Consider the following 26,177-nt stretch of genomic DNA (forward strand, 5'->3'; position numbering starts at 1 on the left):
CCTCTGGCCTAGTGAGACTAATCAGCAGTGTTGCTTCAGCTAAGATCTCCATGGTGGAATTTTTTACTGCAGGGAAAATATTGTGGGTAGCAGTTGTCATTAAGTGGGTAGCAAAAAAGGTAAAGGCTCTTAAATGACAAGTAACTGAATTTCATTGCTGTTAAAATATGCAGCAGCAGGTTTAGTTGATTAGATGGTGTTGGGTGATAGATTGGACTTGCTGATCTCAAAGGTCTTTTCCAACCTATTCTTTTTTTTACTTTTATTCTCATGCAAGAGTTGGCTTTCCCTCTGAACTTTTATACTTTTGTGTAAAGCTTGAGCAGCCCTTAACTTTCGAATTATTATACTGCATGCACTACTGCTTTGCAACATTCACAGGACTGTGGTGGTGTCAGATGGTTCACTTGCATTTAGCTCCTCAGGCGCCAGACCTTCCTTTGGGCTGATAGTCTTGGCCAAAGCTGCAATGTTCAGTCCTTGCTGTGAAAGGCAGGAGGTGCTGGCTGGGCAGTTTGCTTTATTTTGTGCCTTTTTGGGGGTGAATCAAAGGGAGTGGGGGGATTGTGGGTGGGCTGGTTCTGCCACGTGGGGCAGGGATTGGGCGACCGGCGCTGCGTCCCGGTGTCCCGGCGGTGAGGGGCCCGGTCTCGGGGGTTTGGTATCCTGCGGTCCGGTTTCTGGAGGGGCCGGGGCCGTGGGGGCCCGTGGCGCGGTCACGCTCGCGGGTCTGACGTCCCGGTTTCTAGGGGGGGACCTCGGTTTGAGGGCCCTGCTTCGGGGAGGTTTTTTTCCGTGGTTTCAGGCCTCCGCAGGAGGGAGGGCAGGGACCTGGGCTGCGGCGGGTGAGGTTTCTTTGCGGTTGGACTTTGCAGGGGATCGGCACAGCGAGGGGGGTCGGTCGTTCGCAGGGAGCCGGCTAGCGGCTCGGAGCCGGCGCTTCAACTGCCGCCGCTCGGTTTTGACCCCCGGGCAGTGATTAGTGATCGGGAGAACGGGACAAAAGCAAGTCATCAGAACTGCCTCCCATCCCCACCTCAGAGAGCGCCTTGGGGATCATATTATAGTATTGGGATGATGAGTTGAGAGAAGGAAAATCAAAGAAAAAAATGGTTTAAGCTGCATATGCTGCTGTTTGGATCAGGGCTTCACGCCCTACCCCTGTTCCCATATTTCAGGACATATACAAGGAAAAGGCAGACAGGCTGGCGTGAGAATATGGGAGAGGTAAAATCAGAGCGGGGGGGCCACCAAGAAATCAGAAGTGGCCTAATCAAGATCCTCAGTGGGACCATCAACAGCTTCAGGGGAGACAGAACATGGGACAAGGAATTGAAGCTGTGCCCAGAAATTTTGATAAAGCCTATAGTGAGCATCAGAGGAAGCCTCCTATGGGGTGGATGCTAGGATTAAAGAGAAGTTTGCAGCTCTATTCTGGAATAGATCCCAGTTCTGCAGCTGGGGTGATACTTCTCAGGATGCAGTTTGTGGCAAAACCATGGGCAGATATTAGAAATTGGAAAAGATTGAGGATTGGCACTACAGAGGTTTAGAGGAATTACTACGTGAAGCTCGGAAGGTGTTTGTAAGGAGGGATGTAGAGAAACAGAAGGCAAAAGCTAGAATGTTGGTAACTGCTGTAAGGGTACTGGTGATTATGGATAGAGAGGGAAAAAAAGGTAGAAGTCTTATATGATAAATTAGCCCTCAATAGTAATATTAATGGAGTCCAGAAGACGATGAGTGATTGGATAAATAAAAGAATGTTGATTGATGCTCTGTTTTAAATTTGCCTGACATGGACAAATAATTTGATCTTTTTGTACATCTATATGGGGTGTTGACCCAGGACTGGACTGGAATTAAAAATCCTGTAGGGCATTGTTCCAAGTTATTAGATTCTGTAAGTAGGTGAGGGCCAATTTGCTTATCAGTGACCTTTACTAGTAGAGGAGGCCCAGAAAGCGGCTTTTTGTTTTGTTCTGGTCTCAGATCCCACCTTTGGGATTCCTGATGTATATGGGACTGAAGCTGGGGGTAAAGTGTTAATAACAACTTGGAAAGGAGAGTCACTAATTTCCCCCTGGGAAGGATCTTTTCTTGGTTTTGTTAACAACAGATCCAGCTGTCCGTACTGCAGAACAAGGGTGGACACATGCTTCCTGAGTAAAAGGAGCACTTCAGGAATGTGCCTCTGAACCTGGCTGACTTGCACCTGTAACACCTCTGGTCTGAAGGCTCTGGAACTAGCGAGACAAACCCACCTTTTGAAACATCTGACATTGTGTGACATCGAATCTGCATTGCAAGAAAATACCAAGGATTTCATTCGGTGTATAAAAGATCCTGGGACTTGATGTCATTGGGGATGGGTAAAGTGTAATGGTAAACTGGCTATTTAGAAAAGTGATGGTAAATTTTTCTGCTGCACTACAACGATGTGCTGAGAGTGTGTGTGGTTATAAATGTATGCTGTTGTAGTTCTAATTTGAAGTGATTAGGACAGAGGATTCATCTGTGTTCTTTGTGTTAAAGTACCAAAAACTGTGTTCGGCTAGTGGGACCACAGGGACTGCAATACAGAAAGGACTGCTGGATCCATCCACTGAATGGACTGAGGTACCCCAAATGGAGGACATAAAGATGAGTTCCAGTATCAGAATAGGAGTGGTAATGGTCCTTGCCTGAAAATATCACAAACTAGAAAGAGGTCGGGGTTCGAAATTGGTACAACCTCCCTGGACAAGGGAAGGAGACACGGTCCGAGCAGAGCATTGGTGGGATTGAAGGAGGCAAGGCCGGGTAGACCTCTGTAATTGCCACAAAGAAGATCTAGAACCATGGCTGTGGGCAGCAACCCCATAGGCCATGTGAGTGGAGTTGCAAGTCAAACTGGACTCCTAATGCCCAGGATTAACCACTCAGAGGGAGAAAGGTGTCACCCAGGTATTGGTATATATAGCATAGCCACTCACTGTGTATGGCACCTATTAAAGTAAAAGAGGAAATACTTTCAGGCAAGGAACATCAGTTGTTATCCCATTCCCTTTACCAGGAAGTTGAAATTGGGAATCCTTTTGCTTGTTGTAGAATTGTTGCCAAGTTAGGTTATTATGGCTCAAGCCAAATGTAGTAGAAAGAAGGGGAGGGATTGTGAGAAACTGGTTATAATATTTGGCTTTCGCAAGGGGGATTACTGGGGAGCGTGGGGCTGGATCGTTGGGCTGATGGTCTGTATTGTGTGGGGTATTGGGAGGGAAAGGGGAGGTGCCAACAGGTCTAAAGACTGGCCAGGTCAAAAGTGCAGGTTTGGTCTGTCCTGATGGAGAGGGGTGGGAGCGTGCTGGGGAATACATGAATATGTACGCTTTAATATATGAATATGTCTGTTTGCCGTCTCTATCAGCTCACCTCGTGTTGTGGGGGTGCGGCTCTAGCAAGCTCGCTCTGCGCCCAGTGCTGTGTTGCCTTTATTTTATAATAAACTGGTTATAAGTTTTCAGCAGTGAGTTTCTCACAGTCTCCAGAAGCTTTTCATCAGAGGGAAGTTGCTCATCAGCTTGTCTGCAGGTGAGTGTTTTATAGAATAATAGAATCGTTTGGGTTGGAAAAGGCCTTTCAGATTCCGCAGTCCCAACAGCTCACAAACTGCCAAGTCTCATCCCAATCTCTTTGTCTCTTAAGCATCTGCAGGGATGGGGATTCAACCACTTCCCTGGGGAAACTATTCCAGTCTTTTGAGAAGCTTTCAGTGAAGAAGCTTCTTTAACAGGCAACCTAAACATCCTCTGATACAACTTGAGGCCATTTCCTCACATGGGGGGGGGGGGACAATGAACACCAGAGTGAGCCCCCCCGATGCTGGGAGACCCCAAAATCTAAGATCCTGCAATTCCACTGAAGACACCAGATGAAGAGGGGACCATCAAAGGGTTTAAGTGAGGAGAGCAATAGACAGAAGAGATGGGTGATTGCCAGTGCTAAATGCGCTGACTGCAAAGTGATGTCGGGGCTGTCAGCCCTGGGAGCCCTGCTCGGAGAGGCAGAGCTCTGTGTCTCCTGCGCGGCGGCGTTTGGATCAATAAATCATTAATATTGTTATTGCCTCCCCGCCTCCTCCTTTGGCCGCAGGGGGCCAGGGTGCTGCTGGGACAGGACAGCTCCAAGGCAGGACAGCCCCAGGCGCGGCAGGGGGCCGGGGGCACAGCCGGGCGGGGGAGGCAGGGGCGGCCCTGCGGTGTGCCGAGCGGCTGCGAGAGCTCTGAGGGACGGGGAAGAGCGCTGGGGGGGGGGGCGGCTCGGAGCCGGGGCCGCTGTGAGCACCGCGGCGGGGCCGGGGCCGGGGTCTGTGCGCCCCGGGGCTCCCCGCCCCAGCGCTCTGCCGCACCGCAGCGCTCGGCGCCGGCCGCTGCCCCTCCGGCCCGGGCTCGGTGCGAGACCTGCAAGGGGCAGAGGCGCTCGGCTCTGCCGCCAGAGCTCAACCTCAGCCTGCGGCCGCGGAGTGCGGAGGCGGCGCTGGGGCAGAGCTCCGGCGCTGAGCTCTGGCAAGCACCGCGGAGCGCCCTGAGGCAGGGCCCGGGCAGGTGCGGGAGAGGGAGCGGGGGGGGCTCGAGCAGGGGGGGCCTGGGGCGGCCTGGGGCGGCCGAGAGGGACGTTTTAAATTCCCTTCTGTAACTGTGAGGTCTCTCCTGGGCCGCTCAGAACACTGCAGATGGAGATACAGTTCATAGAGGGAGCAGCAGGGGTGCCCGAAGGCTCTCTGGGGTGCGCGCCAGCGCCGGCGGAGGAGACTGAGCGCCCTGAGGCGCGGGGCGGGGCCGGGGGCGGGGCCTGGGCTCCTCCCAGGGCTTCAGCGCGAGAATTCGAGCGGCCAGAGGCGCCCGGCCCGGGCGGGACCGGCCCCGGCCAGAGGCGCCGCTGAACTTGGGAGTTGCGCTCAGAGGGCAGCTGTGGCAGCGCTCCGGCGGATGGAGACCTGGCAGGCGCCTCAGGGGGGCTTTGGCGGATCCGCGAGGGACAGGAGCCCAGGTGCGAGCGGGGACAGGGAGGGCTGGCCCGGGGAGACCTGCGGGAGCTTAGAGCCTGAGGCGCTCTCCGTGCAGCTTCAACCGCCCGTCGGTGCAGATGTCCTCAGTGCAATGAACACGAGGGGGGGCTGCCAGGGCGGCTCGGAGGGCATTCCAGCGGCTGGGGGAGTTCCGGCTCTGCGGGGAAGGCTGAGCCGAGGCGCCGGTAGACGGGCTGGGTGCGAGGACGGCTCCCGAAGCGCAGGGGCAGCGCTGGGGCAGCGCGGGGGGTGGCGGAGCCCTGAAGGCAGCGCTGAGGTGCGTGAGAGGGAACGGGGCTGGGCTGGGGCAGAGCTGCAGCAGCTGAAGGGAGGAGTTTGTGTAGGCAGTGTCTGAGGTGCTGTCATCTCCAGCCCGGAACATACACGTGTTTGTATTGGTTTTAATAAAAGGACATTAAGGGTGGCCGGTCTGGGGGGGGCTGTGTCTGTGAGCGCCACAGAAGGCGCCGCGGCGGGGGGGGGGCTGTGGGGTGTTGGGGGCTGTGAGCGCCCTGAGGGTTCCCGCGCGGCGGCTTTCCCGCCCTGCCCGCGCCACAGGCACCAGCGCGCGCTGTTCCCGCGCGGCCGCCGCCTGAGGCAAGGGGAGGCGCCTGGCTGTGGGGACTGTGAGCGCCCGGAGGGTCCCGGCCTCACCTGTGCGCCCTTCCCGCCAGAGGGGCCGGCGCGCGCCGCGCGCCTCAGGAGCTGCCGGGGCGGGAACGGGAAGCGGCCGGGGCAGGGCCGGGCCGGGCCGCAGCCCGCAGCTGCGCTGGGGTTGGGGTCTGGGAGGATCCGCTCCTGGGGCAGAGCTGCGGATGCCGGAGGGCAGGGCAGGCAGCGCAGGGGCTTGGGCAGGTTCGTGAGGGCGCAGGGTGAGACCGGCCGGGGGCAGGGGAATCAGCTCGGGGACAATTTCTGTTTCGTTAAAACCTGAGGCACTTCCCTCTGTAGCTCAGCACCTCCTGAGTGTGCCTCTGCTGTTTGCTCCTTCAGGCAGAACGAAGCTCTGCAGGGAGCAGACTCAGGGACAGAGCAGTGACATTTGGGCACAGAGACTGAGAGGATCTGTGGGGCAGAAAATGCAAACAGAGAAAGCCCTGAGGTAAGCAAGAGCAGAGGTGACATCCTGGAGGGAAAACATGGAGGCAGTTTATACAGGATAAAAGCCAAAGCTTTCGGAGGGAAAAGCTGAGGCAATGTGCTGGGGGCAGAGCGGGCATGGAGGGAACCGGAGGCAACCCACAGGGAGAAGGTGAAAATTGTCCTGAGAAAACCTGAGCAAAGAAGAGGGGACACAGGAAGCAGCTTGGAGGGAAGACTTAAGGCAAATATCTGTGAGACAAGATACAGAAATGAAGAGGAAAGTTAACCTATGGGAGACAAAAACGAGGATTTGAGAGGGAAAATCACAGCTTATTTAGGAGGGAGAGTGAGGGGGAGGAAAGGCATGGGAGGGAAGAGCTGAGGAAAGGTGGAAGGAGGAAAGGGGATGTTTGGGAGGGAAACAGAGGCCATTTTGGACGGGAGGAAGGGAAATTATGCCTGGAATTGAGAAGGAAATCTGTAGGGCAGAGAATGAAAATGTTGAAAATAGAAGCTAAGATAATGCAAGGAGAGAAAGGACATTTTAAACAGAAAAACCCTGTAGTGATGGAGGAGCAGTGATACCTTTTCCCCTTGGGCGGGGAGGAATTGGCACTGCTGAGGCCTAACTCTGTCCTCCTTCCTCAGAGGCAGCTGGCACAGAGCCCCACTATGGAGCGGAGAGGCAAGGTGTGGGGGGGCGAAAGGAGCTGAGAAGAGGAGGAGCACCGGGCTGAACAGCTGGACATGGGCAAGGCGCCCTGGGCAATGAGACCTCCCTCTCAATTTGGCTGTGGTAACACAAGATCTTTGCCAGCACCGTTAGGGTGCCCTGGTTGGCTTTGTGCTGGGCGACCTCCCTGTAAGCAGGGCTCGGTCTTTGCTTTTGCTGTTGTAGGCGTTTTGCCACCTAGCTCCTTGGCTGCACGGAGACTGGCAACCCTGTAAGGAGGGTCCGAGCCGGCGTCTCGGCCCGTATGGGGGGAAGTGTAGCTGCCTGGACCCCAGCCCCCCCTGTAAGCAGGGGAGGGCCCTTTAAACAGTTTCTCGGCTGCTGGCGGCCTGGCCAGCGTGACGCCCTGTACTTGGGGCATGTCACAACGATTGGCATCCTGAGGCCCCTCTACCTGCATGCATCCCCGGGGGGGCCAGGTCTGACCCTCTGCTCTCCTGCTCAGGGTTAAGGATGCCTGCCCCACCAGTGGCTGCCCAGAGCTTGCTCCCTCTCTTGGGAAGGGCTGTGTGTGTGGCCCCTCTTGCCTCTGTGTGCCTGAGTCTGCTTGTCCTTTAGGTCCCTTAGAAAAGGCTGTAGCTTAGCTTAGGCTTCCCAGGAGGGAAAGAGGGGCTCTGGGCGGTTCCACGGCAGTCTCCTTGGAGGCCTCGAGTGGGGTGGGAGCTCGGCTTGCCCCTCCTTTGATTGGATGGACACAGCGAAGCCGCTTAAGTCGTCTTGCGGCAAGGTGACCCCCCTGTAGTTCAGGGCCTGGGTCTCTGCCTTCATGGCAGCCTGTTCCCTTGGCACCCTGTCAGATTAACAGCCCCGCACTCGGGGCCTGAGTGACGAGTTATGGAGCCTTCTGTGCCGTTCTGTCCCCTTCTGTCCCCAGCAGCAGCCCAAGGTCCCTGTAAGCAGGGCTGGGGAGGCTGCTTTTGGCAGCTAACAGGAACAAACCCTTAGAGGGTTGAGGTCAGTCCCTGGGCTCCTGAAGAGGTGGTGTTGTGCTGCAGCCAGGAGGGCCGGCCCGTAAGTGGGCGCAGGCCAGAGCCCGTGGCTCTCCGTGAGGCTTTTTGGGAGTGCCGGGCCGAGAGCGACCGCCCTGTAGGCAGGGAAGTGTGTTGCCGGTGTCCGGCGGGAGGTTCAAGGAGGGACCCCCCCTGTAATCAGGGCGGGTAGATCTGGTCCCGGCCTTTCAGAGGCATGGGGCCAGGGAGTGTGTGGGGCTTATCTTAGCGTGTTGTTCCCCCCCGCCCCACCCCGTCTTCGGGGCTGGGGCCACAGCCCCCCGGCCTTTGGCCGTGATGCCCCACTGCCTGGCTGCTGTCTTCCTGTAGCTGCGGGGCCAGGCCAAGCTCTCAGCTCCCTGGGTTTCGACCCGCCCGTAAGAGGGGTCGGGGTCCGAGTGCCTTTGTGCTCAGCTGGCAGCCTGTGTGGGGCACCCCCCCCGGCTAGCGGGGTGTGGGTCAAGATGCCCCTGAAGCGGAGAGAAGGAGCCTCCGTGGGCCTTTTGGGACCAGGGCCGCCCTGTAAGTCAGGGCCCGGTCAGTGCCCTGGCATCCCGGGCGCTTTGAAATACCAGCGGCGGCTCCAGCCCCCTGTAAGCAGGGTCGTGCAGCCGCTCTGGCCGCTGCGTTGCATGCCCAGCTCCATTGCCCAGGGCGTCTGCTGCGGCGCCCGTCTGCAGTCCCGACCGGAAGTGTGCCGTGCGCCGCTTGGGTGAGTCGAGCGAAAGCGGGAAGACTTTGCAGAGCTGGGGGTGTCTGCGGGCGGGTAGCTGGCCGGGGGGTGCCCATGGGGAGCTGCCTGCGGGGCTGGAGGCTTCCCTCTTTCCCTCGGGCAGGGAGCAACTGGCACTACTGAGGCCTAACTCTGTCCTCCTTCCTTGGCAGTGGCTGGCACAGAAGGAAGAAGAGGCCCGCTGCGGAGCGGCGAGGCAACATACAGCGGAGGCAAGAGACGGCGAGGCAAGAGGAGCGGCGTCCGGCTGAAGAGCAGGACAGGAGAAAGGCGCCCTGGGCAATGAGACCTCCCTCTCAATTTGGCTGTGGTAACACAAGATCTTTGCCAGCACCGTTAGGGTGCCCTGGTTGGCTTTGTGCTGGGCGACCTCCCTGTAAGCAGGGCTCGGTCTTTGCTTTTGCTGTTGTAGGCGTTTTGCCACCTAGCTCCTTGGCTGCACGGAGACTGGCAACCCTGTAAGGAGGGTCCGAGCCGGCGTCTCGGCCCGTATGGGGGGAAGTGTAGCTGCCTGGACCCCAGCCCCCCCTGTAAGCAGGGGAGGGCCCTTTAAACAGTTTCTCGGCTGCTGGCGGCCTGGCCAGCGTGACGCCCTGTACTTGGGGCATGTCACAACGATTGGCATCCTGAGGCCCCTCTACCTGCATGCATCCCCGGGGGGGCCAGGTCTGACCCTCTGCTCTCCTGCTCAGGGTTAAGGATGCCTGCCCCACCAGTGGCTGCCCAGAGCTTGCTCCCTCTCTTGGGAAGGGCTGTGTGTGTGGCCCCTCTTGCCTCTGTGTGCCTGAGTCTGCTTGTCCTTTAGGTCCCTTAGAAAAGGCTGTAGCTTAGCTTAGGCTTCCCAGGAGGGAAAGAGGGGCTCTGGGCGGTTCCACGGCAGTCTCCTTGGAGGCCTCGAGTGGGGTGGGAGCTCGGCTTGCCCCTCCTTTGATTGGATGGACACAGCGAAGCCGCTTAAGTCGTCTTGCGGCAAGGTGACCCCCCTGTAGTTCAGGGCCTGGGTCTCTGCCTTCATGGCAGCCTGTTCCCTTGGCACCCTGTCAGATTAACAGCCCCGCACTCGGGGCCTGAGTGACGAGTTATGGAGCCTTCTGTGCCGTTCTGTCCCCTTCTGTCCCCAGCAGCAGCCCAAGGTCCCTGTAAGCAGGGCTGGGGAGGCTGCTTTTGGCAGCTAACAGGAACAAACCCTTAGAGGGTTGAGGTCAGTCCCTGGGCTCCTGAAGAGGTGGTGTTGTGCTGCAGCCAGGAGGGCCGGCCCGTAAGTGGGCGCAGGCCAGAGCCCGTGGCTCTCCGTGAGGCTTTTTGGGAGTGCCGGGCCGAGAGCGACCGCCCTGTAGGCAGGGAAGTGTGTTGCCGGTGTCCGGCGGGAGGTTCAAGGAGGGACCCCCCCTGTAATCAGGGCGGGTAGATCTGGTCCCGGCCTTTCAGAGGCATGGGGCCAGGGAGTGTGTGGGGCTTATCTTAGCGTGTTGTTCCCCCCCGCCCCACCCCGTCTTCGGGGCTGGGGCCACAGCCCCCCGGCCTTTGGCCGTGATGCCCCACTGCCTGGCTGCTGTCTTCCTGTAGCTGCGGGGCCAGGCCAAGCTCTCAGCTCCCTGGGTTTCGACCCGCCCGTAAGAGGGGTCGGGGTCCGAGTGCCTTTGTGCTCAGCTGGCAGCCTGTGTGGGGCACCCCCCCCGGCTAGCGGGGTGTGGGTCAAGATGCCCCTGAAGCGGAGAGAAGGAGCCTCCGTGGGCCTTTTGGGACCAGGGCCGCCCTGTAAGTCAGGGCCCGGTCAGTGCCCTGGCATCCCGGGCGCTTTGAAATACCAGCGGCGGCTCCAGCCCCCTGTAAGCAGGGTCGTGCAGCCGCTCTGGCCGCTGCGTTGCATGCCCAGCTCCATTGCCCAGGGCGTCTGCTGCGGCGCCCGTCTGCAGTCCCGACCGGAAGTGTGCCGTGCGCCGCTTGGGTGAGTCGAGCGAAAGCGGGAAGACTTTGCAGAGCTGGGGGTGTCTGCGGGCGGGTAGCTGGCCGGGGGGTGCCCATGGGGAGCTGCCTGCGGGGCTGGAGGCTTCCCTCTTTCCCTCGGGCAGGGAGCAACTGGCACTACTGAGGCCTAACTCTGTCCTCCTTCCTTGGCAGTGGCTGGCACAGAAGGAAGAAGAGGCCCGCTGCGGAGCGGCGAGGCAACATACAGCGGAGGCAAGAGACGGCGAGGCAAGAGGAGCGGCGTCCGGCTGAAGAGCAGGACAGGAGAAAGGCGCCCTGGGCAATGAGACCTCCCTCTCAATTTGGCTGTGGTAACACAAGATCTTTGCCAGCACCGTTAGGGTGCCCTGGTTGGCTTTGTGCTGGGCGACCTCCCTGTAAGCAGGGCTCGGTCTTTGCTTTTGCTGTTGTAGGCGTTTTGCCACCTAGCTCCTTGGCTGCACGGAGACTGGCAACCCTGTAAGGAGGGTCCGAGCCGGCATCTCGGCCCGTATGGGGGGAAGTGTAGCTGCCTGGACCCCAGCCCCCCCTGTAAGCAGGGGAGGGCCCTTTAAACAGTTTCTCGGCTGCTGGCGGCCTGGCCAGCATGACGCCCTGTACTTGGGGCATGTCACAACGATTGGCATCCTGAGGCCCCTCTACCTGCATGCATCCCCGGAGGGGCCAGGTCTGACCCTCTGCTCTCCTGCTCAGGGTTAAGGATGCCTGCCCCACCAGTGGCTGCCCAGAGCTTGCTCCCTCTCTTGGGAAGGGCTGTGTGTGTGGCCCCTCTTGCCTCTGTGTGCCTGAGTCTGCTTGTCCTTTAGGTCCCTTAGAAAAGGCTGTAGCTTAGCTTAGGCTTCCCAGGAGGGAAAGAGGGGCTCTGGGCGGTTCCACGGCAGTCTCCTTGGAGGCCTCGAGTGGGGTGGGAGCTCGGCTTGCCCCTCCTTTGATTGGATGGACACAGCGAAGCCGCTTAAGTCGTCTTGCGGCAAGGTGACCCCCCTGTAGTTCAGGGCCTGGGTCTCTGCCTTCATGGCAGCCTGTTCCCTTGGCACCCTGTCAGATTAACAGCCCCGCACTCGGGGCCTGAGTGACGAGTTATGGAGCCTTCTGTGCCGTTCTGTCCCCTTCTGTCCCCAGCAGCAGCCCAAGGTCCCTGTAAGCAGGGCTGGGGAGGCTGCTTTTGGCAGCTAACAGGAACAAACCCTTAGAGGGTTGAGGTCAGTCCCTGGGCTCCTGAAGAGGTGGTGTTGTGCTGCAGCCAGGAGGGCTGGCCCGTAAGTGGGCGCAGGCCAGAGCCCGTGGCTCTCCGTGGGGCTTTTTGGGAGTGCCGGGCCGAGAGCGACCGCCCTGTAGGCAGGGAAGTGTGTTGCCGGTGTCCGGCGGGAGGTTCAAGGAGGGACCCCCCCTGTAATCAGGGCGGGTAGATCTGGTCCCGGCCTTTCAGAGGCATGGGGCCAGGGAGTGTGTGGGGCTTATCTTAGTGTGTTGTTCCCCCCCGCCCCACCCCGTCTTCGGGGCTGGGGCCACAGCCCCCCGGCCTTTGGCCGTGATGCCCCACTGCCTGGCTGCTGTCTTCCTGTAGCTGCGGGGCCAGGCCAAGCTCTCAGCTCCCTGGGTTTCGACCCGCCCGTAAGAGGGGTCGGGGTCCGAGTGCCTTTGCGCTCAGCTGGCAGCCTGTGTGGGGCACCCCCCCCCGGCTAGCGGGGTGTGGGTCAAGATGCCCCTGAAGCGGAGAGAAGGAGCCTCCGTGGGCCTTTTGGGACCAGGGCCGCCCTGTAAGTCAGGGCCCGGTCAGTGCCCTGGCATCCCGGGCGCTTTGAAATGCCAGCGGCGGCTCCAGCCCCCTGTAAGCAGGATCGTGCAGCCGCTCTGGCCGCTGCGTTGCATGCCCAGCTCCATTGCCCAGGGCGTCTGCTGCGGCGCCCGTCTGCGGTCCCGACCGGAAGTGTGCCGTGCGCCGCTTGGGTGAGTCGAGCGAAAGCGGGAAGACTTTGCAGAGCTGGGGGTGTCTGCGGGCAGGTAGCTGGCCGGGGGGTGCCCATGGGGAGCTGCCTGCGGGGCTGGAGGCTTCCCTCTTTCCCTCGGGCGGGGAGCAACTGGCACTACTGAGGCCTAACTCTGTCCTCCTTCCTTGGCAGTGGCTGGCACAGAAGGAAGAAGAGGCCCGCTGCGGAGCGGCGAGGCAACATACGGCGGAGGCAAGAGGCGGCGAGGCAACATACGGCGGAGGCAAGAGGCGGCGAGGCAAGAGGAGCGGCGTCCGGCTGAAGAGCAGGACAGGAGAAAGGCGCCCTGGGCAATGAGACCTCCCTCTCAATTTGGCTGTGGTAACACAAGATCTTTGCCAGCACCGTTAGGGTGCCCTGGTTGGCTTTGTGCTGGGCGACCTCCCTGTAAGCAGGGCTCGGTCTTTGCTTTTGCTGTTGTAGGCGTTTTGCCACCTAGCTCCTTGGCTGCACGGAGACTGGCAACCCTGTAAGGAGGGTCCGAGCCGGCATCTCGGCCCGTATGGGGGGAAGTGTAGCTGCCTGGACCCCAGCCCCCCCTGTAAGCAGGGGAGGGCCCTTTAAACAGTTTCTCGGCTGCTGGCGGCCTGGCCAGCATGACGCCCTGTACTTGGGGCATGTCACAACGATTGGCATCCTGAGGCCCCTCTACCTGCATGCATCCCCGGAGGGGCCAGGTCTGACCCTCTGCTCTCCTGCTCAGGGTTAAGGATGCCTGCCCCACCAGTGGCTGCCCAGAGCTTGCTCCCTCTCTTGGGAAGGGCTGTGTGTGTGGCCCCTCTTGCCTCTGTGTGCCTGAGTCTGCTTGTCCTTTAGGTCCCTTAGAAAAGGCTGTAGCTTAGCTTAGGCTTCCCAGGAGGGAAAGAGGGGCTCTGGGCGGTTCCACGGCAGTCTCCTTGGAGGCCTCGAGTGGGGTGGGAGCTCGGCTTGCCCCTCCTTTGATTGGATGGACACAGCGAAGCCGCTTAAGTCGTCTTGCGGCAAGGTGACCCCCCTGTAGTTCAGGGCCTGGGTCTCTGCCTTCATGGCAGCCTGTTCCCTTGGCGCCCTGTCAGCTTAACAGCCCCGCACTCGGGGCCTGAGTGACGAGTTATGGAGCCTTCTGTGCCGTTCTGTCCCCTTCTGTCCCCAGCAGCAGCCCAAGGTCCCTGTAAGCAGGGCTGGGGAGGCTGCTTTTGGCAGCTAACAGGAACAAACCCTTAGAGGGTTGAGGTCAGTCCCTGGGCTCCTGAAGAGGTGGTGTTGTGCTGCAGCCAGGAGGGCCGGCCCGTAAGTGGGCGCAGGCCAGAGCCCGTGGCTCTCCGTGGGGCTTTTTGGGAGTGCCGGGCCGAGAGCGACCGCCCTGTAGGCAGGGAAGTGTGTTGCCGGTGTCCGGCGGGAGGTTCAAGGAGGGACCCCCCCTGTAATCAGGGCGGGTAGATCTGGTCCCGGCCTTTCAGAGGCATGGGGCCAGGGAGTGTGTGGGGCTTATCTTAGTGTGTTGTTCCCCCCCGCCCCACCCCGTCTTCGGGGCTGGGGCCACAGCCCCCCGGCCTTTGGCCGTGATGCCCCACTGCCTGGCTGCTGTCTTCCTGTAGCTGCGGGGCCAGGCCAAGCTCTCAGCTCCCTGGGTTTCGACCCGCCCGTAAGAGGGGTCGGGGTCCGAGTGCCTTTGCGCTCAGCTGGCAGCCTGTGTGGGGCACCCCCCCCGGCTAGCGGGGTGTGGGTCAAGATGCCCCTGAAGCGGAGAGAAGGAGCCTCCGTGGGCCTTTTGGGACCAGGGCCGCCCTGTAAGTCAGGGCCCGGTCAGTGCCCTGGCATCCCGGGCGCTTTGAAATGCCAGCGGCGGCTCCAGCCCCCTGTAAGCAGGATCGTGCAGCCGCTCTGGCCGCTGCGTTGCATGCCCAGCTCCATTGCCCAGGGCGTCTGCTGCGGCGCCCGTCTGCGGTCCCGACCGGAAGTGTGCCGTGCGCCGCTTGGGTGAGTCGAGCGAAAGCGGGAAGACTTTGCAGAGCTGGGGGTGTCTGCGGGCAGGTAGCTGGCCGGGGGGTGCCCATGGGGAGCTGCCTGCGGGGCTGGAGGCTTCCCTCTTTCCCTCGGGCGGGGAGCAACTGGCACTACTGAGGCCTAACTCTGTCCTCCTTCCTTGGCAGTGGCTGGCACAGAAGGAAGAAGAGGCCCGCTGCGGAGCGGCGAGGCAACATACGGCGGAGGCAAGAGGCGGCGAGGCAACATACGGCGGAGGCAAGAGGCGGCGAGGCAAGAGGAGCGGCGTCCGGCTGAAGAGCAGGACAGGAGAAAGGCGCCCTGGGCAATGAGACCTCCCTCTCAATTTGGCTGTGGTAACACAAGATCTTTGCCAGCACCGTTAGGGTGCCCTGGTTGGCTTTGTGCTGGGCGACCTCCCTGTAAGCAGGGCTCGGTCTTTGCTTTTGCTGTTGTAGGCGTTTTGCCACCTAGCTCCTTGGCTGCACGGAGACTGGCAACCCTGTAAGGAGGGTCCGAGCCGGCGTCTCGGCCCGTATGGGGGGAAGTGTAGCTGCCTGGACCCCAGCCCCCCCTGTAAGCAGGGGAGGGCCCTTTAAACAGTTTCTCGGCTGCTGGCGGCCTGGCCAGCGTGACGCCCTGTACTTGGGGCATGTCACAACGATTGGCATCCTGAGGCCCCTCTACCTGCATGCATCCCTGGGGGGGCCAGGTCTGACCCTCTGCTCTCCTGCTCGGGGTTAAGGATGCCTGCCCCACCAGTGGCTGCCCAGAGCTTGCTCCCTCTCTTGGGAAGGGCTGTGTGTGTGGCCCCTCTTGCCTCTGTGTGCCTGAGTCTGCTTGTCCTTTAGGTCCCTTAGAAAAGGCTGTAGCTTAGCTTAGGCTTCCCAGGAGGGAAAGAGGGGCTCTGGGCGGTTCCACGGCAGTCTCCTTGGAGGCCTCGAGTGGGGTGGGAGCTCGGCTTGCCCCTCCTTTGATTGGATGGACACAGCGAAGCCGCTTAAGTCGTCTTGCGGCAAGGTGACCCCCCTGTAGTTCAGGGCCTGGGTCTCTGCCTTCATGGCAGCCTGTTCCCTTGGCGCCCTGTCAGCTTAACAGCCCCGCACTCGGGGCCTGTGTGACGAGTTATGGAGCCTTCTGTGCCGTTCTGTCCCCTTCTGTCCCCAGCAGCAGCCCAAGGTCCCTGTAAGCAGGGCTGGGGAGGCTGCTTTTGGCAGCTAACAGGAACAAACCCTTAGAGGGTTGAGGTCAGTCCCTGGGCTCCTGAAGAGGTGGTGTTGTGCTGCAGCCAGGAGGGCCGGCCCGTAAGTGGGCGCAGGCCAGAGCCCGTGGCTCTCCGTGGGGCTTTTTGGGAGTGCCGGGCCGAGAGCGACCGCCCTGTAGGCAGGGAAGTGTGTTGCCGGTGTCCGGCGGGAGGTTCAAGGAGGGACCCCCCCTGTAATCAGGGCGGGTAGATCTGGTCCCGGCCTTTCAGAGGCATGGGGCCAGGGAGTGTGTGGGGCTTATCTTAGCGTGTTGTTCCCCCCCGCCCCACCCCGTCTTCGGGGCTGGGGCCACAGCCCCCCGGCCTTTGGCCGTGATGCCCCACTGCCTGGCTGCTGTCTTCCTGTAGCTGCGGGGCCAGGCCAAGCTCTCAGCTCCCTGGGTTTCGACCCGCCCGTAAGAGGGGTCGGGGTCCGAGTGCCTTTGCGCTCAGCTGGCAGCCTGTGTGGGGCACCCCCCCCGGCTAGCGGGGTGTGGGTCAAGATGCCCCTGAAGCGGAGAGAAGGAGCCTCCGTGGGCCTTTTGGGACCAGGGCCGCCCTGTAAGTCAGGGCCCGGTCAGTGCCCTGGCATCCCGGGCGCTTTGAAATGCCAGCGGCGGCTCCAGCCCCCTGTAAGCAGGGTCGTGCAGCCGCTCTGGCCGCTGCGTTGCATGCCCAGCTCCATTGCCCAGGGCGTCTGCTGCGGCGCCCGTCTGCGGTCCCGACCGGAAGTGTGCCGTGCGCCGCTTGGGTGAGTCGAGCGAAAGCGGGAAGACTTTGCAGAGCTGGGGGTGTCTGCGGGCGGGTAGCTGGCCGGGGGGTGCCCATGGGGAGCTGCCTGCGGGGCTGGAGGCTTCCCTCTTTCCCTCGGGCGGGGAGCAACTGGCACTACTGAGGCCTAACTCTGTCCTCCTTCCTTGGCAGTGGCTGGCACAGAAGGAAGAAGAGGCCCGCTGCGGAGCGGCGAGGCAACATACGGCGGAGGCAAGAGGCGGCGAGGCAACATACGGCGGAGGCAAGAGGCGGCGAGGCAAGAGGAGCGGCGTCCGGCTGAAGAGCAGGACAGGAGAAAGGCGCCCTGGGCAATGAGACCTCCCTCTCAATTTGGCTGTGGTAACACAAGATCTTTGCCAGCACCGTTAGGGTGCCCTGGTTGGCTTTGTGCTGGGCGACCTCCCTGTAAGCAGGGCTCGGTCTTTGCTTTTGCTGTTGTAGGCGTTTTGCCACCTAGCTCCTTGGCTGCACGGAGACTGGCAACCCTGTAAGGAGGGTCCGAGCCGGCATCTCGGCCCGTATGGGGGGAAGTGTAGCTGCCTGGACCCCAGCCCCCCCTGTAAGCAGGGGAGGGCCCTTTAAACAGTTTCTCGGCTGCTGGCGGCCTGGCCAGCATGACGCCCTGTACTTGGGGCATGTCACAACGATTGGCATCCTGAGGCCCCTCTACCTGCATGCATCCCCGGAGGGGCCAGGTCTGACCCTCTGCTCTCCTGCTCGGGGTTAAGGATGCCTGCCCCACCAGTGGCTGCCCAGAGCTTGCTCCCTCTCTTGGGAAGGGCTGTGTGTGTGGCCCCTCTTGCCTCTGTGTGCCTGAGTCTGCTTGTCCTTTAGGTCCCTTAGAAAAGGCTGTAGCTTAGCTTAGGCTTCCCAGGAGGGAAAGAGGGGCTCTGGGCGGTTCCACGGCAGTCTCCTTGGAGGCCTCGAGTGGGGTGGGAGCTCGGCTTGCCCCTCCTTTGATTGGATGGACACAGCGAAGCCGCTTAAGTCGTCTTGCGGCAAGGTGACCCCCCTGTAGTTCAGGGCCTGGGTCTCTGCCTTCATGGCAGCCTGTTCCCTTGGCACCCTGTCAGATTAACAGCCCCGCACTCGGGGCCTGAGTGACGAGTTATGGAGCCTTCTGTGCCGTTCTGTCCCCTTCTGTCCCCAGCAGCAGCCCAAGGTCCCTGTAAGCAGGGCTGGGGAGGCTGCTTTTGGCAGCTAACAGGAACAAACCCTTAGAGGGTTGAGGTCAGTCCCTGGGCTCCTGAAGAGGTGGTGTTGTGCTGCAGCCAGGAGGGCTGGCCCGTAAGTGGGCGCAGGCCAGAGCCCGTGGCTCTCCGTGGGGCTTTTTGGGAGTGCCGGGCCGAGAGCGACCGCCCTGTAGGCAGGGAAGTGTGTTGCCGGTGTCCGGCGGGAGGTTCAAGGAGGGACCCCCCCTGTAATCAGGGCGGGTAGATCTGGTCCCGGCCTTTCAGAGGCATGGGGCCAGGGAGTGTGTGGGGCTTATCTTAGTGTGTTGTTCCCCCCCGCCCCACCCCGTCTTCGGGGCTGGGGCCACAGCCCCCCGGCCTTTGGCCGTGATGCCCCACTGCCTGGCTGCTGTCTTCCTGTAGCTGCGGGGCCAGGCCAAGCTCTCAGCTCCCTGGGTTTCGACCCGCCCGTAAGAGGGGTCGGGGTCCGAGTGCCTTTGCGCTCAGCTGGCAGCCTGTGTGGGGCACCCCCCCCGGCTAGCGGGGTGTGGGTCAAGATGCCCCTGAAGCGGAGAGAAGGAGCCTCCGTGGGCCTTTTGGGACCAGGGCCGCCCTGTAAGTCAGGGCCCGGTCAGTGCCCTGGCATCCCGGGCGCTTTGAAATGCCAGCGGCGGCTCCAGCCCCCTGTAAGCAGGGTCGTGCAGCCGCTCTGGCCACTGCGTTGCATGCCCAGCTCCATTGCCCAGGGCGTCTGCTGCGGCGCCCGTCTGCGGTCCCGACCGGAAGTGTGCCGTGCGCCGCTTGGGTGAGTCGAGCGAAAGCGGGAAGACTTTGCAGAGCTGGGGGTGTCTGCGGGCAGGTAGCTGGCCGGGGGGTGCCCATGGGGAGCTGCCTGCGGGGCTGGAGGCTTCCCTCTTTCCCTCGGGCGGGGAGCAACTGGCACTACTGAGGCCTAACTCTGTCCTCCTTCCTTGGCAGTGGCTGGCACAGAAGGAAGAAGAGGCCCGCTGCGGAGCGGCGAGGCAACATACGGCGGAGGCAAGAGGCGGCGAGGCAACATACGGCGGAGGCAAGAGGCGGCGAGGCAAGAGGAGCGGCGTCCGGCTGAAGAGCAGGACAGGAGAAAGGCGCCCTGGGCAATGAGACCTCCCTCTCAATTTGGCTGTGGTAACACAAGATCTTTGCCAGCACCGTTAGGGTGCCCTGGTTGGCTTTGTGCTGGGCGACCTCCCTGTAAGCAGGGCTCGGTCTTTGCTTTTGCTGTTGTAGGCGTTTTGCCACCTAGCTCCTTGGCTGCACGGAGACTGGCAACCCTGTAAGGAGGGTCCGAGCCGGCGTCTCGGCCCGTATGGGGGGAAGTGTAGCTGCCTGGACCCCAGCCCCCCCTGTAAGCAGGGGAGGGCCCTTTAAACAGTTTCTCGGCTGCTGGCGGCCTGGCCAGCGTGACGCCCTGTACTTGGGGCATGTCACAACGATTGGCATCCTGAGGCCCCTCTACCTGCATGCATCCCCGGGGGGGTCAGGTCTGACCCTCTGCTCTCCTGCTCGGGGTTAAGGATGCCTGCCCCACCAGTGGCTGCCCAGAGCTTGCTCCCTCTCTTGGGAAGGGCTGTGTGTGTGGCCCCTCTTGCCTCTGTGTGCCTGAGTCTGCTTGTCCTTTAGGTCCCTTAGAAAAGGCTGTAGCTTAGCTTAGGCTTCCCAGGAGGGAAAGAGGGGCTCTGGGCGGTTCCACGGCAGTCTCCTTGGAGGCCTCGAGTGGGGTGGGAGCTCGGCTTGCCCCTCCTTTGATTGGATGGACACAGCGAAGCCGCTTAAGTCGTCTTGCGGCAAGGTGACCCCCCTGTAGTTCAGGGCCTGGGTCTCTGCCTTCATGGCAGCCTGTTCCCTTGGCACCCTGTCAGCTTAACAGCCCCGCACTCGGGGCCTGTGTGACGAGTTATGGAGCCTTCTGTGCCGTTCTGTCCCCTTCTGTCCCCAGCAGCAGCCCAAGGTCCCTGTAAGCAGGGCTGGGGAGGCTGCTTTTGGCAGCTAACAGGAACAAACCCTTAGAGGGTTGAGGTCAGTCCCTGGGCTCCTGAAGAGGTGGTGTTGTGCTGCAGCCAGGAGGGCCGGCCCGTAAGTGGGCGCAGGCCAGAGCCCGTGGCTCTCCGTGGGGCTTTTTGGGAGTGCCGGGCCGAGAGCGACCGCCCTGTAGGCAGGGAAGTGTGTTGCCGGTGTCCGGCGGGAGGTTCAAGGAGGGACCCCCCCTGTAATCAGGGCGGGTAGATCTGGTCCCGGCCTTTCAGAGGCATGGGGCCAGGGAGTGTGTGGGGCTTATCTTAGCGTGTTGTTCCCCCCCCGCCCCACCCCGTCTTCGGGGCTGGGGCCACAGCCCCCCGGCCTTTGGCCGTGATGCCCCACTGCCTGGCTGCTGTCTTCCTGTAGCTGCGGGGCCAGGCCAAGCTCTCAGCTCCCTGGGTTTCGACCCGCCCGTAAGAGGGGTCAGGGTCCGAGTGCCTTTGCGCTCAGCTGGCAGCCTGTGTGGGGCACCCCCCCCGGCTAGCGGGGTGTGGGTCAAGATGCCCCTGAAGCGGAGAGAAGGAGCCTCCGTGGGCCTTTTGGGACCAGGGCCGCCCTGTAAGTCAGGGCCCGGTCAGTGCCCTGGCATCCCGGGTGCTTTGAAATGCCAGCGGCGGCTCCAGCCCCCTGTAAGCAGGGTCGTGCAGCCGCTCTGGCCGCTGCGTTGCATGCCCAGCTCCATTGCCCAGGGCGTCTGCTGCGGCGCCCGTCTGCGGTCCCGACCGGAAGTGTGCCGTGCGCCGCTTGGGTGAGTCGAGCGAAAGCGGGAAGACTTTGCAGAGCTGGGGGTGTCTGCGGGCGGGTAGCTGGCCGGGGGGTGCCCATGGGGAGCTGCCTGCGGGGCTGGAGGCTTCCCTCTTTCCCTCGGGCGGGGAGCAACTGGCACTACTGAGGCCTAACTCTGTCCTCCTTCCTTGGCAGTGGCTGGCACAGAAGGAAGAAGAGGCCCGCTGCGGAGCGGCGAGGCAACATACGGCGGAGGCAAGAGGCGGCGAGGCAAGAGGAGCGGCGTCCGGCTGAAGAGCAGGACAGGAGAAAGGCGCCCTGGGCAATGAGACCTCCCTCTCAATTTGGCTGTGGTAACACAAGATCTTTGCCAGCACCGTTAGGGTGCCCTGGTTGGCTTTGTGCTGGGCGACCTCCCTGTAAGCAGGGCTCGGTCTTTGCTTTTGCTGTTGTAGGCGTTTTGCCACCTAGCTCCTTGGCTGCACGGAGACTGGCAACCCTGTAAGGAGGGTCCGAGCCGGCGTCTCGGCCCGTATGGGGGGAAGTGTAGCTGCCTGGACCCCAGCCCCCCCTGTAAGCAGGGGAGGGCCCTTTAAACAGTTTCTCGGCTGCTGGCGGCCTGGCCAGCGTGACGCCCTGTACTTGGGGCATGTCACAACGATTGGCATCCTGAGGCCCCTCTACCTGCATGCATCCCCGGGGGGGCCAGGTCTGACCCTCTGCTCTCCTGCTCGGGGTTAAGGATGCCTGCCCCACCAGTGGCTGCCCAGAGCTTGCTCCCTCTCTTGGGAAGGGCTGTGTGTGTGGCCCCTCTTGCCTCTGTGTGCCTGAGTCTGCTTGTCCTTTAGGTCCCTTAGAAAAGGCTGTAGCTTAGCTTAGGCTTCCCAGGAGGGAAAGAGGGGCTCTGGGCGGTTCCACGGCAGTCTCCTTGGAGGCCTCGAGTGGGGTGGGAGCTCGGCTTGCCCCTCCTTTGATTGGATGGACACAGCAAAGCCGCTTAAGTCGTCTTGCGGCAAGGTGACCCCCCTGTAGTTCAGGGCCTGGGTCTCTGCCTTCATGGCAGCCTGTTCCCTTGGCGCCCTGTCAGCTTAACAGCCCCGCACTCGGGGCCTGAGTGACGAGTTATGGAGCCTTCTGTGCCGTTCTGTCCCCAGCAGCAGCCCCAGGTCCCTGTAAGCAGGGCTGGGGAGGCTGCTTTTGGCAGCTAACAGGAACAAACCTTTAGAGGGTTGAGGTCAGTCCCTGGGCTCCTGAAGAGGTGGTGTTGTGCTGCAGCCAGAAGGGCCGGCTGGGGGCATCCCTCTTTCCCTCGGGCAGGGAGGAATTGGCACTACCGAGGCCTTCTTTTGTCCTTTTGGCAATCTTTGTCAAGGCAGACAGAACGTAGCACTGCTGTGTATCATCACTTCTTGTCCTGCTCCTTCAGATATTCTTCATGTGGAAAGCACACTCAGACTAGCCTTCAGCTGCCACAAGCTGTATCAAAGGCCTGCCTCAGGTGATTTTTTGCCTGTTTATGTCTCCTGGCATAATGAGCTGCAGTCCTGTTGTGCAAGAATCCCATCCTTCTTCCATGTGGATTGTCACTTGCACTAGTGCAAAATGGTTGAGGTACCACGCAGCTCTTACTGTGTCCGTTTGAAGTCCATTTTGCTTCGATTCTGGACAGCTTTTCTGTGCTCAGGGTGAACATGCCACAGGTGTAAGGGTGAATTTGTGTTCCCAGTGATCCTCTTCTTTGGGAGAGAATAATTTTTGTTCTTTTGCTCTTATGTGATGCCTCCGTGCTTTTAATGAGTTGGAAGGAAATTTTAAGTGGTATGGAAGCAGTATTCAGCAGGGACACTAAGGACCAGTTTTCAGTTAGTCCACGTGCCAGGCAATCAGGTGAGAGGGCAGACTCAAATCAAACTCTCCAAAGCTTCTCATCATGTCTTCACATGGAGCAACTGCTCCTTCCCTTGCAGGCATCCTGGCTTGTTTCTAGGCTTAAGCATCTGTTGTGGACGTTCTTTGCACTTTTTAACCCTCCTAAACACCAGGGGGGATTCTTCAGGGAACAGTTTAGCTCAATCACAGCACTTATTTGTCTGTAAAATTTTGCCAGTGCTTCTGTAATAAAAAGGTTTTTATTTCTGCTGTAGCTTGCAAGCTGGTGACCACCGTGGGAGCACCGCTCTGTTGTTCACAGAGTGTTTTTTGTGTTGCAAACTTGGGACAAATGTGAGATTTAGGTGAGTTACTTTCTTTAGAAGTGTCTGCTCAGCCATCCTCTTCCTGGATCTCTTGGACAGAAGAAAGGTTTGTCTCTCTCTGTTTGCAGTGCCCTGATGAGGACTTGTGCCAACACAGGCTCAGAAAGCTGAAACCACCGAAGGGTTTAGTGGATGAGAGCAAAGCTCAGCCAGTTGCTGAAGGTGGAAACCTTACCCAGAAGGCTGTCCCCAGCTCGGGGTGATAAAAAGAAGAGGAGCGTAGCCGCTCAGCTGTCTTTCCTTCTGTGATGCCACGTGGGGGTGGTAAGGGTGCAGCAGAGGAGCAGTGAGGGAGGGGTGGGGGCAGTCTCCCACAAAGGCTGCTTGCAGACCTGAATGTTTGAAATGCCAGAACGTTCTTGGAGGGGAGGGAAAGCCCTGGGAAAGTGTGAGTGTGAGGTGTTCCAGCAGAGGAAAAGCGGTGCTGTTTGCAGGACAGTGATTTGTATGCAGCAAGGCTTTGACCTGACTCCCCCTGGATCTCTGTTACCTTGAAATGCTTCCAGAATAGAAAAGCACAGCCTGAGCAGGCCACAGAGGGTTTGAACTGGAAATAGAAATATCAACTGTGTCTCTCTCAATTAAAACTTTGTGTGTGCTTGTGGTGTGTTGTTTTTTCTTGGAATGGAAAAAGCCTGGAAGGGAGCTCAGCAAAGCTGCTCCCCAGGCAGAGGTGGAGGACCTCCCCAGACCTGCTGTGTTGGGAGTCTGTTACAGGGGTCTGCTGTTATCTAAAGTGGGCCTGGGGGGTATGAAAAGGGAATTTGGGGGTATCTGAATGGTTCTGAGGGCCTCTGCAGGGTCCTGATGGAGACGGGGGGGAGGTGGTGGGGTTTAGGGTCAGGCATCTCTGTGGGGTTCCAGGTTTTGGGGTCTTGCAGGAGCTGGGGAGGTCTCACTCTGGGTTTTAGTGTACCTGCAGCCCTGGGAGGCCCCAGCTTTGGCTCCCCCTGCATCTAAAGGTAAGCTAGGTGCACCTCCAGGGCTTCAGATTGTGACAAAAGGGGTCTGGGGACATGTGAACGGGACTGGGGGTACCAAGGCGGTTCTGACCTCACCAAGGTGCTGGCTGGGCAGTTTGCTTTATTTTGTGACATTTTTGGGGGTGAATCAAAGGGAGTGGGGGGATTGTGGGTGGGCTGGTTTTGCCACGTGGGGCAGGAGGCTGCTGCAGCAGAGGAGCAGGTGAGCGAGGGCTGGGGGCACCCCCCTAAAGTGCTGAAAACTCTCAGAGGGGACCACGAAATCTTCAAAACTGTAAGCACGGGGGTGAGGCGAGGCAGAGCCAAACCTCTGGTTTGCAGCTGGAGAGGCAGGGGTTGGAGTGATGGTGCGTAAGAAAGCTTTGGAAACGACCCCTGTCTGCCCTTTTTAAAGGCTTAGAGAATTGAAAAACAGAAGCCACAGAGGGGCTTGAGCTATAAGCAGAGCCTGTGTCATGCAAATTCAAAACAGTGGGGTGTGCGCGTTGTGGTTTGTAATGTAAATAGAAAAGATTCTGAGCAGGGCCGAGCCGAGCTGCTGCCCACGCCCAGGGAAGTGCTCAATCCCGCCCCGCCTGTGTAATGACACTGCTGCAATGGGCACAGCGCCTGCGCCCTAGCCCGGCTCTGCTCGCGCCAGGGGGGGCAGCGTCCCGGTGGTCGCTATGGATACGGCGCCTGCGCCCTAGCCCGGCTCTGCTCGCGCCAGAGGGGCAGCGTCCCGGTGGTCGCTATGGATACGGCGCCTGCGCCCTAGCCCGGCTCTGCTCGCGCCAGGGGGGGCAGCGTCCCGGTGGTCGCTATGGATACGGCGCCTGCGCCCTAGCCCGGCTCTGCTCGCGCCAGAGGGGCAGCGTCCCGGTGGTCGGTATGGATACGGCGCCTGCGCTCTAGCCCGGCTCTGCTCGCGCCAGGGGGGCAGCGTCCCGGTGGTCGCTATGGATACGGCGCCTGCGCCGCAGCGGGTCCGGTCCCGCGCACGCGCCCTCCTCGCGGGCTGCGCCCCGCTTTTCTGGCTGGGGGGGCGGGCGCCGCGCTGAGCAGCTTTGGAGCCGGAGCGGTCGCCGAAAGCCCTGATTCGGCGCCTGACGCCGTTCTGTGCCCCAGGGTGCCTGCGAACCGCCGTCCTTTGGCGGGGCAAGGGGTGCTGGCGCATTCGGGGAGCTCGCAGTGCGGTTTCCGGTGTCGCTGCCGGCCCGGGACTCCCAGGTGTGTTCCTTCCGGCGTCTGAAGGTGGTCTGGGGCCATCGGCAGGGCTTTTGGGGGTGACGGAGGAGGTCTTGGGGACACCTAAAAGGGTCTGGGGATACGTAAAGTTCTGGTGGGGCCATCTGAAAGGGTCAAGGGTCGTGGAGAGGCAGCTGGGCACCTCCGACGGACCCTTTGGGAGGTCTCTGCAGGCTGCCGTGGGAGCTGGGGGTGTCTCGGGGTGGGTTTGGGTTTGGGTTTGTGCTGCAAACAGCGTTGATAATGACTTAGAGAAAGACACACAAGAGACTCAGTAAGTCTCTTGTATCGTGCTTCTATTCTGGCGCCTGACACAGGTAGGATCATTTCAAAAGAGCTGTGTGTCTTCAGAGAGGTTTGGGCAAACTTTTATACAAAAAGTTATCTGTCTATAATGACAGAGGTCCAGATGCTGCCTATCTATACAAAGCTTATCTATCTAAAAGAGCAGAAGTACACATATCATGCAGGTGTCCTTTATCTTATCCAAAAGAGCATCTTGTCCAAGACTAACAGACGTGAATCACTGACAAATCCTGTTATTCCTTCTCTATCCAAAGGCTGTCTGCCAGCCCCTCTCCCCCTCCCTGCGTCCCAGCATTTCAGCTAACAAGCGGAAAATTCTTATCAACTCTGTGGTTTTGTTAATGAGACTTTTCTGTTCATCAGTTCCCCCCTTTCTCACAGCCAACAGTATATTCCTATACCATATTTTCTTAAGGCAAACTTTGGACCCAGGCTTTCTGAGCTATCTTTCCCATGCTGACACTTGTGGAAGTTACTCTCAGATGTAGTCACCCAGTCTGATGCCCCCCAAGTCCAATTCATTGAGGCTTCCCCAAATAAAGGGGTCCTCATTTGGCCTCGAGGAAGTTCAGTGCATATCCAACAGTTAGAGAGATTAGTTTGCAAAGCCAATTCTTGCCTAACGTGTAAGTACATATTGCCTTCCCATCCCTCAATTTCCTTGCTGTGCTGCAAAGATTTTGATAGGAATTTCTAGGTATTAACTACAGCCAGGGCAATCCTTCAAGTGCCCTAGGAATGCAGTGGAAACCTTTTGGGAATTGTTCCTGCTCTGGTACTCCTCAAGCTATGAGGAGCTCTTCAGGGCAGCTCCAAGGTTAGGTTTGGATTCTCCTGGAGTCGCACACAGAACGAGTCTCACGATTCCAGTGGTCTAATTTCATAGCTGCATTTTCTTCTCTCTGCCTAGGTGACAGGACGACC

The 26,177-nt window shown here is 60.1% G+C and overlaps 1 protein-coding gene and 2 long non-coding RNA genes across 3 annotated transcripts; all 3 read left to right on the top strand.

Annotated features, from left to right (window-relative positions):
• The first annotated feature begins 4,719 nt into the window (after positions 1–4,719).
• LOC137440940 (uncharacterized) lies at positions 4,720–6,827 on the top strand. Its single transcript, XR_010987255.1, has 3 exons — positions 4,720–5,028; positions 6,041–6,149; positions 6,779–6,827. It is a non-coding gene; the product is annotated as an uncharacterized lncRNA (long non-coding RNA).
• A 5,613-nt stretch (positions 6,828–12,440) lies between these two features.
• LOC137440406 (uncharacterized) lies at positions 12,441–21,150 on the top strand. Its single transcript, XM_068136678.1, has 6 exons — positions 12,441–12,503; positions 12,677–12,865; positions 14,677–14,865; positions 16,677–16,865; positions 18,677–18,865; positions 20,678–21,150. Exons 2-6 carry the CDS (start codon positions 12,838–12,840, stop codon positions 20,809–20,811), a joined length of 729 nt encoding a protein of 242 aa, XP_067992779.1. The 5' UTR covers positions 12,441–12,503; positions 12,677–12,837; the 3' UTR covers positions 20,812–21,150.
• A 620-nt stretch (positions 21,151–21,770) lies between these two features.
• Positions 21,771–23,341, top strand: LOC137440417 (uncharacterized). Its single transcript, XR_010987129.1, has 2 exons — positions 21,771–21,980; positions 22,627–23,341. It is a non-coding gene; the product is annotated as an uncharacterized lncRNA (long non-coding RNA).
• The last annotated feature ends 2,836 nt before the right edge of the window (positions 23,342–26,177 follow it).

The sequence above is a fragment of the Melanerpes formicivorus genome, unplaced genomic scaffold (assembly GCF_026170545.1).
Source record: "Melanerpes formicivorus ecotype bairdi unplaced genomic scaffold, bMelFor1.0.p_v2 SCAF_4, whole genome shotgun sequence".
NCBI lineage: Eukaryota > Metazoa > Chordata > Aves > Piciformes > Picidae > Melanerpes > Melanerpes formicivorus.

Coding starts and splice junctions, on each gene's coding strand:
- LOC137440406 (XM_068136678.1), top strand. CDS start 12,838: ATGAGACCTCCCTCTCAATTTGGCTGTG. Junction 12,866..14,676: donor TCCCTCTCAATTTGGCTGTG/GTAACACAAGAT, acceptor CTTCCTTGGCAG/TGGCTGGCACAGAAGGAAGA. Junction 18,866..20,677: donor TCCCTCTCAATTTGGCTGTG/GTAACACAAGAT, acceptor CTTCCTTGGCAG/TGGCTGGCACAGAAGGAAGA.